Source organism: Oncorhynchus masou, chromosome 20 (genome assembly GCF_036934945.1).
Source record: "Oncorhynchus masou masou isolate Uvic2021 chromosome 20, UVic_Omas_1.1, whole genome shotgun sequence".
NCBI classification, from domain to species: Eukaryota; Metazoa; Chordata; class Actinopteri; order Salmoniformes; family Salmonidae; genus Oncorhynchus; species Oncorhynchus masou.
Window position 1 is genome coordinate 23,735,364 of NC_088231.1, and position 10,000 is coordinate 23,745,363.

The 10,000-nt window shown below is 44.1% G+C and overlaps 1 protein-coding gene across 1 annotated transcript in view; it reads left to right on the forward strand.

The window, feature by feature from the left end:
• Positions 1-10,000, forward strand: part of LOC135507192 (huntingtin-like) — a 190,479-nt gene that overhangs the window by 52,333 nt on the left and 128,146 nt on the right. Inside the window, exons 26-30 of the mRNA XM_064926780.1 lie at positions 158-315; positions 3,165-3,367; positions 5,269-5,389; positions 6,410-6,537; positions 7,258-7,368. Coding sequence (XP_064782852.1) covers positions 158-315; positions 3,165-3,367; positions 5,269-5,389; positions 6,410-6,537; positions 7,258-7,368 — 721 coding nt within the window. The remainder of the gene's footprint in view (positions 1-157; positions 316-3,164; positions 3,368-5,268; positions 5,390-6,409; positions 6,538-7,257; positions 7,369-10,000) is intronic.

Below are 10,000 nucleotides of genomic sequence, written 5' to 3' on the forward strand. Positions count from 1 at the left end.
GGTCCGCTAGAGGAAGGGAGGAGGAGTCTAACAGTAGGGATGGCTAACATGATGTTGTCTCTCTCCCAGCCTCTCCCAGCCCGGCTCAGGTCCGTTAGAGGAAGGGAGGAGGAGTCTAACCGTAGGGATGGCTAACATGATGTTGTCTCTCTCCCAGCCTCTCCCAGCCAGGCTCAGGTCCGCTAGAGGAAGGGAGGAGGAGTCTAACAGTAGGGATGGCTAACATGATGTTGTCTCTACTGTCCTCTGCCTGGTTTCCTCTGGACCTCTCTGCTCACCAAGATGCTCTGCTGCTGGCCGGGAACCTGCTCGCTGGTACGTACCTGAACACAACACCTGTATACACCTGCTTGATGTTATTATAATGTTAACACACCTGTATATACCTGCTCGCTGGTACGTACCTGAACACAACACCTGTATACACCTGCTTGATGTTATTATAATGTTAACACACCTGTATATACCTGCTTGATGTTATGATAATGTTAACACACCTGTATACACCTGCTTGATGTTATGATAATGTTAACACACCTGTATACACCTGCTTGATGGTATTATAATGTTAACACACCTGTATACACCTGCTTGATGGTATTATAATGTTAACACACCTGTATACACCTGCTTGATGTTATTAAGGTGTCTCGCGGTATTGCAACCTTCATAAAATCTTATTACAACAATCGGTACGATCTTTACAAACCTGTCGAACGTTAGTACACCGTTATTAGGACATAACTACTACCTTAACATTAACACAGTCCGGGAACCTAATAAACCCCAGGAAGAGTAGCTGCTGCTATAGAAAGAGATAATGATCCCAATAAACCCTAGGAAGAGTAGCTGCTGCTGTAGAAACAGATAATGATCCTAATAAACCCTAGGAAGAGTAGCTGCTGCTATAGAAACAGATAATGATTCCAATAAACCCCAGGAAGAGTAGCTGCTGCTGTAGAAACAGATAATGGGCCCCCTAATAAACCCCAGGAAGAGTAGCTGCTGCTATAGAAACAGATAATGATCCTAATAAACCCCAGGAAGAGTAGCTGCTGCTATAGAAACAGATAATGATTCTAATAAACCCCAGGAAGAGTAGCTGCTGCTATAGAAACAGATAATGATCCTAATAAACCCCAGGAAGAGTAGCTGCTGCTATAGAAACAGATAATGATCCTAATAAACCCCAGGAAGAGTAGCTGCTGCTATAGAAACAGATAATTATCCTAATAAACCCCAGGAAGAGTAGCTGCTGCTATAGAAACAGATAATGATCCTAATAAACCCCAGGAAGAGTAGCTGCTGCTATAGAAACAGATAATGATCCCAATAAACCCTAGGAAGAGTAGCTGCTGCTGTAGAAACAGATAATGATCCTAATAAACCCTAGGAAGAGTAGCTGCTGCTATAGAAACAGATAATGATTCCAATAAACCCCAGGAAGAGTAGCTGCTGCTATAGAAACAGATAATGATCCTAATAAACCCAGGAAGAGTAGCTGATGCTATAGAAACAGATAATGATCCTAATAAACCCCAGGAAGAGTAGCTGCTGCTATAGAAACATATAATGATCCTAATAAACCCCAGGAAGAGTAGCTGCTGCTATAGAAACAGATAATGATCCCAATAAACCCCAGGAAGAGTAGCTGCTGCTTTAGAAACAGATAATGATCCTAATAAACCCCAAGAAGAGTAGCTGCTGCTGTAGAAACAGATAATGATCCTAATAAACCCCAGGAAGAGTAGCTGCTGTAGTAGAAACAGATAATGATCCTAATAAACCCTAGGAAGAGTAGCTGCTGCTATAGAAACAGATAAACATCCTAAGAAATGCCAGGAAGAGTAGCTGCTGCTATAGAAACAGATAATGATCCTAATAAACCCCAGGAAGAGTAGCTGCTGCTATAGAAACAGATAATGGGGATCCTAATAAACCCCAGGAAGAGTAGCTGCTGCTATAGAAACAGATAATGGGGATCCTAATAAACCCCAGGAAGAGTAGCTGCTGCTGTAGAAACAGATAATGATCCTAATAAACCCCAGGAAGAGTAGCTGCTGCTATAGAAACAGATACTGATCCTAATAAACCCCAGGAAGAGTAGCTGCTGCTATAGAAACAGATAATGATCCTAATAAACCCCAGGAAGAGTAGCTGCTGCTATAGAAACAGATAATGGGGATCCTAATAAACCCCAGGAATAGTAGCTGCTGCTGTAGAAACAGATAATGATCCTAATAAACCCCAGGAAGAGTAGCTGCTGCTATAGAAACAGATAATGGGGATCCTAATAAACCCCAGGAAGAGAAGCTGCTGCTATAGAAACAGATAATGATCCTAATAAACCCCAGGAAGAGTAGCTGCTGCTATAGAAACAGATAATGATCCTAATAAACCCCAGGAAGAGTAGCTGCTGCTATAGAAACAGATAATGATCCTAATAAACCCCAGGAAGAGAAGCTGCTGCTATAGAAACAGCTACTGATCCTAATAAACCCCAGGAAGAGTAGCTGCTGCTATAGAAACAGATAAAAATCCTAAGAAACGCCAGGAAGAGTAGCTGCTGCTATAGAAACAGATAATGATCCTAATAAACCCCAGGAAGAGTAGCTGCTGCTATAGAAACAGATAATGATCACATTAAACCCCAGGAAGAGTAGCTGCTGCTATAGAAACAGATAATGATCACATTAAACCCCAGGAAGAGTAGCTGCTGCTATAGAAACAGATAATGATCCTAATAAACCCCAGGAAGAGTAGCTGCTGCTATAGAAACAGATAATGATCCTAATAAACCATAGGAAGAGTAGCTGCTGCTCTAGAAACAGATAATGATCATAATAAACCCCAGGAAGAGTAGCTGCTGCTCTAGAAACAGATAATGTTCCTAATAAACCCCAGGAAGAGTAGATGCTGCTGTAGAAACAGATAATGATCCTAATAAACCCCAGGAAGAGTAGCTGCTGCTGTAGAAACAGATAATGATCCCAGGAAGAGTAGCTGCTGCTATAGAAACAGATAATGATCCTAATAAACCCCAGGAAGAGTAGCTGCTGCTATAGAAACAGATAATGGGGATCCTAATCAAATACCACAATGACAACATTCAGCTGTCGTTTTCCCAACATGAAACCAAGCTGTATAACTCTCTTCTCATTCAGCGACGGCTCCACAGTGCATGTGTAGTCCCTGGGCTGGGGAGGAGGAGGGAGGGCCGGTCCCCGGTAAGACAGAGGAGCCCTGGGCAGCGGTGGGGGAGCGCCCCCTGGTGGTCCTGGTGGAACAACTCTTCTCTCACATCCTCAAGATACTCAACATCTGTGCCCACGTGCTGGACGACACTCCGCCCGGGCCCGTCGTCAAGGTGTGTGTTTGTGTGTGTGTGTCTAAACAATGTGTAAATCAGAGATACAAAGGGATAAGCGGTCCCTCCAGGCCACCCTGCCGTCCCTAGCCAACACTCCCTCCCTCAGTGTTGTCTTCTCTGTCCCTCCAGGCCACCCTGCCGTCCCTAGCCAACACTCCCTCCCTCAGTGTTGTCTTCTCTGTCCCTCCAGGCCACCCTGCCGTCCCTAGCCAACACTCCCTCTCTGTGTTGTCCCTCCAGGCCACCCTGCCGTCCCTAGCCAATGCTCCCTCCCTCAGTGTTGTCCTCTCTGTCCCTCCAGGCCACCCTGCTGTCCCTAGCCAACGCTCCCTCCCTCAGTGTTGTCCTCTGTCTCCCAGGCCACCCTGCCGTCCCTAGCCAACACTCCCTCCCTCAGTGTTGTCCTCTCTGTCCTCCAGGCCACCCTGCCGTCCCGAGCCAACGCTCCCTCCCTCAGTGTTGTCTTCTCTGTCCCTCCAGGCCACCCTGCCGTCCCTAGCCAACGCTCCCTCCCTCAGTGTTGTCCTCTCTGTCCCCTCCAGGCCACCCTGCCATCCCTAGCCAAAGATCCCTCCCTCAGTGTTGTCCTCTCTGTCCCCCCAGGCCACCCTGCCGTCCCGAGCCAACGCTCCCTCCCTCAGTGTTGTCCTCTCTGTCCCTCCAGGCCACCCTGCCGTCCCTAGCCAACGCTCCCTCCCTCAGTGTTGTCCTCCCAGGCCACCCTGCCGTCCCTAGCCAACGCTCCCTCCCTCAGTGTTGTCCTCTGTCCTCCAGGCCACCCTGCCGTCCCTAGCCAACGCTCCCTCCCTCAGTGTTGTCCTCTCTGTCCTCCCAGGCCACTCTGCCGTCCCTAGCCAACGCTCCCTCCCTCAGTGTTGTCCTCTCTGTCCCCCCAGGCCACCCTGCTGTCCCGAGCCAACGCTCCCTCCCTCAGTGTTGTCCTCCCAGGCCACCCTGCCGTCCCTAGCCAACGCTCCCTCCCTCAGTGTTGTCCTCTCTGTCCCTCCAGGCCACCCTGCCATCCCTAGCCAACGCTCCCTCCCTCAGTGTTGTCCTCTGTCCTCCAGGCCACCCTGCCGTCCCTAGCCAACGCTCCCTCCCTCAGTGTTGTCCTCTGTCCTCCCAGGCCACCCTGCCGTCCCTAGCCAACGCTCCCTCCCTCAGTGTTGTCCTCTCTGTCCCTCCAGGCCACCCTGCCGTCCCTAGCCAACGCTCCCTCCCTCAGTGTTGTCCTCTCTGTCCCCCCAGGCCACCCTGCCGTCCCTAGCCAACACTCCCTCTCTGTGTTGTCCTCTGTCCTCCAGGCCACCCTGCCGTCCCTAGCCAACGCTCCCTCCCTCAGTGTTGTCCTCTCTGTCCTCCAGGCCACCCTGCCGTCCCTAGCCAACGCTCCCTCCCTCAGTGTTCTCTGTCCTCGAGGCCACCCTGCCGTCCCTAGCCAACACTCCCTCTCTCAGTGTTGTCCTCTCTGTCCCTCCAGGCCACCCTGCCGTCCCTAGCCAACACTCCCTCTCTCAGTGTTGTCCTCTCTGTCCCTCCAGGCCACCCTGCCGTCCCTAGCCAACGCTCCCTCCCTCAGTGTTGTCCTCTCTGTCCCCCCAGGCCACCCTGCCGTCCCTAGCCAACGCTCCCTCCCTCAGTGTTGTCCTCTGTCCTCCAGGCCACCCTGCCGTCCCTAGCCAACGCTCCCTCCCTCAGTGTTGTCCTCTGTCTCCCAGGCCACCCTGCCGTCCCTCGCCAACACTCCCTCCCTCAGTGTTGTCCTCTCTGTCCCCCCAGGCCACCCTGCCGTCCCTCGCCAACACTCCCTCCCTCAGTGTTGTCCTCTGTCTCCCAGGCCACCCTGCCGTCCCTCGCCAACGCTCCCTCCCTCAGTGTTGTCCTCTCTGTCCCTCCAGGCCACCCTGCCGTCCCTAGCCAACGCTCCCTCCCTCAGCCCCATCAGAAGGAAAGGCAAGGAGGTCGCAGAGCCAAGCAACATTCCCATGAGCCCTAAGAAAGGCAACGAGACCAACACTGGTACAGTAGTCCACTTCCTGACAACTTCTGCTCTGTAGGAAACACGTAAACACAGACTTTTAACAGTCTGACCAGTCCGACCAGTCTGACCACTCTAACCAGTCTAACCAGTCTGACCAGTCTGACCAGTCTGACCAGTCTAACCAGTCTAACCACTCTGACCAGTCTGACCACTCTGACCAGTCTAACCAGTCTAACCAGTCTGACCAGTCTAACCAGTCTAACCAGTCTAATCAGTCTGACCACTCTAACCAGTCTGACCACTCTGACCACTCTGACCAGTCTGACCACTCTGACCAGTCTGACCACTCTGACCAGTCTGACCAGTCTAACCAGTCTAACCAGTCTGACCAGTCTAACCAGTCTAACCAGTCTGACCACTCTAACCAGTCTGACCACTCTAACCAGTCTGACCACTCTAACCAGTCTGACCACTCTGACCACTCTAACCAGTCTGACCACTCTGACCACTCTAACCAGTCTGACCACTCTAACCAGTCTGACCACTCTAACCAGTCTGACCACTCTAACCAGTCTGACCACTCTAACCAGTCTAACCAGTCTAACCAGTCTGACCAGTCTGACCACTCCGACCAGTCTAACCAGTCTGACCACTCTAACCAGTCTAACCAGTCTGACCTCTCCGACCAGTCTGACCAGTCTGACCAGTCTGACCACTCCGACCAGTCTGACCAGTCTGACCAGTCTGACCACTCTAACCAGTCTGACCAGTCTGACCACTCCGACCAGTCTAACCAGTCTGACCACTCTAACCAGTCTAACCAGTCTGACCTCTCCGACCAGTCTGACCAGTCTGACCAGTCTGACCAGTCCGACCTCTCCGACCTCTCCGACCAGTCCGACCAGTCCGACCAGTCTGACCAGTTTGATTATTTTTAACTTCAGTCTGTTTCTTAGTCCTTCGTTAATGAACGATTTCAGTCAAAGGCGTGTGAAGGAAACGTAACCCAGGGCTTCCGTTCACAAAGATCCCTCTCTTCATGACCTGTTTGTGAGCAGGCAGGCCAGCGGACAGCTCGGGGTCCACGGCTAACGTCAACAAGTCCACAACCCTGGGAAGCTTCTATCATCTCCCCACCTACCTCAAAGTGTACGACGTCCTCAAAGCTACACACACCAACTATAAGGTACGCACACACACACACACACACACACACACACACACACACACACACACACACACACACACACACACACACCAGCTATAAGGTACACACACACACACACACACACCAGCTATAAGGTACACACACACACACACACACCAGCTATAAGGTACACACACACACACACACACACCAGCTATAAGGTACACACACACACACACACACCAGCTATAAGGTACACACACACACACACACACCAGCTATAAGGTACACACACACACACACACACACCAGCTATAAGGTACACACACACACACACACACCAGCTATAAGGTACACACACACACACACACACACCAGCTATAAGGTACACACACACACACCAGCTATAAGGTACACACACACACACACACACACCAACTATAAGGTACACACACACACACACACACACCAGCTATAAGGTACACACATACACACACACACCAACTATAAGGCACACACACACACATACACTCTCACACACACACACTCCTAGTCATCAACTACACATTAGACTCTTGGAGTCTTTTCTGAATCACTGAAATATCAGAATAGTCAAACCTGGATGTTTTCACGCGTGAAATAACCAACATGAGTTCTGACACTTCATAAAACTGCAGTTCACTTACTACACTTGTTTTCTTTACGTCCTTGTCAATGTTGTTGTTGTTGACTTGTTGATGTTTGTTGTGTGTTTCCTAGGTTACGTTGGACCTCCACAGCACCAACGAGAAGTTCGGAGGGTTCCTGCGTTCTACGCTGGACGTCCTGTCTCAGCTGCTAGAGATGGCCACGCTACACGACATCGGAAAGGTCAGAGCGACCCTAATACACCTCCTAGAAACCTGTTATAACACCCTTATTCATGTTCATAAACCAGTTATAACACTCTTATTCACGTTCATAAACCAGTTATAACACTCTTATTCACGTTCATAAACCAGTTATAACACTCTTATTCACGTTCATAAACCAGTTATAACACTCTTCATGTTCATAAACCAGTTATAACACTCTTATTCATGTTCATAAATGAGTTAGATCACTCTTATTCATGTTCATAAACCAGTTATAACACTCATATTCACGTTCATAAACCAGTTATAACACTTCATGTTCATAAACCAGTTAACTCTCTTATTCACGTTTATAAACCAGTTATAACACTCTAATTCATGTTCATAAACCAGTTATAACACTCTTATTCATGTTCATAAACCAGTTATAACACTCTTATTCATGTTCATAAACCAGTTATAACACTCTAATTCATGTTCATAAACCAGTTATAAAACTTCATGTTCATAAACCAGTTATAACACTCTTATTCATGTTCATAAATAAGTTATAACACTTAATGTTAATAAACCAGTTAACTCTCTTCATGTTCATAAACCAGTTAACACTCTTATTCATGTTTATAAACTAGTTAACACTCTTCATGTTTATAAACGAGTTATGACACTCTTATTCATGTCCATAAACATGTTAAAACACCTTTCATATTGATAACCTTAAAGGGATACTGCGAGATTCTGGCATTTAAGCATTGCTACTGTACCTGTAGACCACCAGTCATTGCGCTAACGCTAGTTAGCATTGACTCGCAAATACTACCTCTAACGTCCTTCATACTGGACACAGAGACGTAAACACGGGGTCCACGAGTCCATCTGACTCTGGGGAAGTAGATAAAGGACCTTATTGCCACATCCTGAAGTAGATAAAGAGGCTTCAATGCCAGAATCTGATGTATGAAAGCACAACTATGATTAATTATATGATAATTAATATATTAGATAGTAGTTAGTTAGTAGTTGTAGTATAATGATGTATTGATTAGTTAGTAGTTGTATAGTATAATGATGTATATTGATTAGTTAATAGTTGTAGTATAATTATGTATTGATTAGTTAATAGTTGTAGTATAATGATGTATTGATTAGTTAATAGTTGTAGTATAATGATGTATTGATTAGTTAATAGTTGTAGTTTAATGATGTATTGATTAGTTAATAGTTGTATAGTATAATGATATATTGATTAGTTAATAGTTGTAGTTTAATGATGTATTGATTAGTTAATAGTTGTAGTTTAATGATGTATTGATTAGTTAGTAGTTGTAGTATAAGGATGTATTGATTAGTTAATAGTTGTAGTTTAATGATGTATTGATTAGTTAGTAGTTGTAGTATAAGGATGTATTGATTAGATAGTAGTTAGTTAATAGTTGTAGTATAATGATGTATTGATTAGTTAATAGTTGTAGTTTAATGATGTATTGATTAGTTAATAGTTGTAGTATAATGATGTATTGATTAGTTAATAGCTGTAGTATAATTATATATTGATTAGTTAATAGCTGTAGTATAATGATGTATTGATTAGTTAATAACTGTAGTATAATGACGTATTGATTAGTTAATAGTTGTATAGTATAATGATGTATTGATTAGTTAATAGTTGTAGTATAATGACGTATTGATTAGTTAATAGTTGTAGTTTAATGATGTATTGATTAGTTAATAGTTGTAGTATAATGACGTATTGATTAGTTAATAGTTGTATAGTATAATGATGTATTGATTAGTTAATAGTTGTAGTATAATGACGTATTGATTAGTTAATAGTTGTATAGTATAATGATGTATTGATTAGTTAATAGTTGTAGTATAATGACGTATTGATTAGTTAATAGCTGTAGTATAATGATGTATTGATTAGTTAATAGCTGTAGTATAATGATGTATTGATTAGTTAATAGTTGTAGTATAATGACGTATTGATTAGTTAATAGTTGTATAGTATAATGATGTATTGATTAGTTAATAGTTGTAGTATAATGACGTATTGATTAGTTAATAGTTGTAGTATAATGACGTATTGATTAGTTAATAGTTGTAGTTTAATGACGTATTGATTAGTTAATAGTTGTATAGTATAATGATGTATTGATTAGTTAATAGTTGTAGTATAATGACGTATTGATTAGTTAATAGTTGTAGTATAATGATGTATTGATTAGTTAATAGCTGTAGTATAATGATGTATTGATTAGTTAATAGTTGTAGTATAATGACGTATTGATTAGTTAATAGTTGTAGTTTAATGATGTATTGATTAGTTAATAGTTGTAGTATAATGACGTATTGATTAGTTAATAGTTGTATAGTATAATGATGTATTGATTAGTTAATAGTTGTAGTATAATGACGTATTGATTAGTTAATAGTTGTATAGTATAATGATGTATTGATTAGTTAATAGTTGTAGTATAATGACGTATTGATTAGTTAATAGCTGTAGTATAATGATGTATTGATTAGTTAATAACTGTAGTATAATGACGTATTGATTAGTTAATAGTTGTATAGTATAATGATGTATTGATTAGTTAATAGTTGTATAGTATAATGATGTATTGATTAGTTAATAGTTGTAGTAT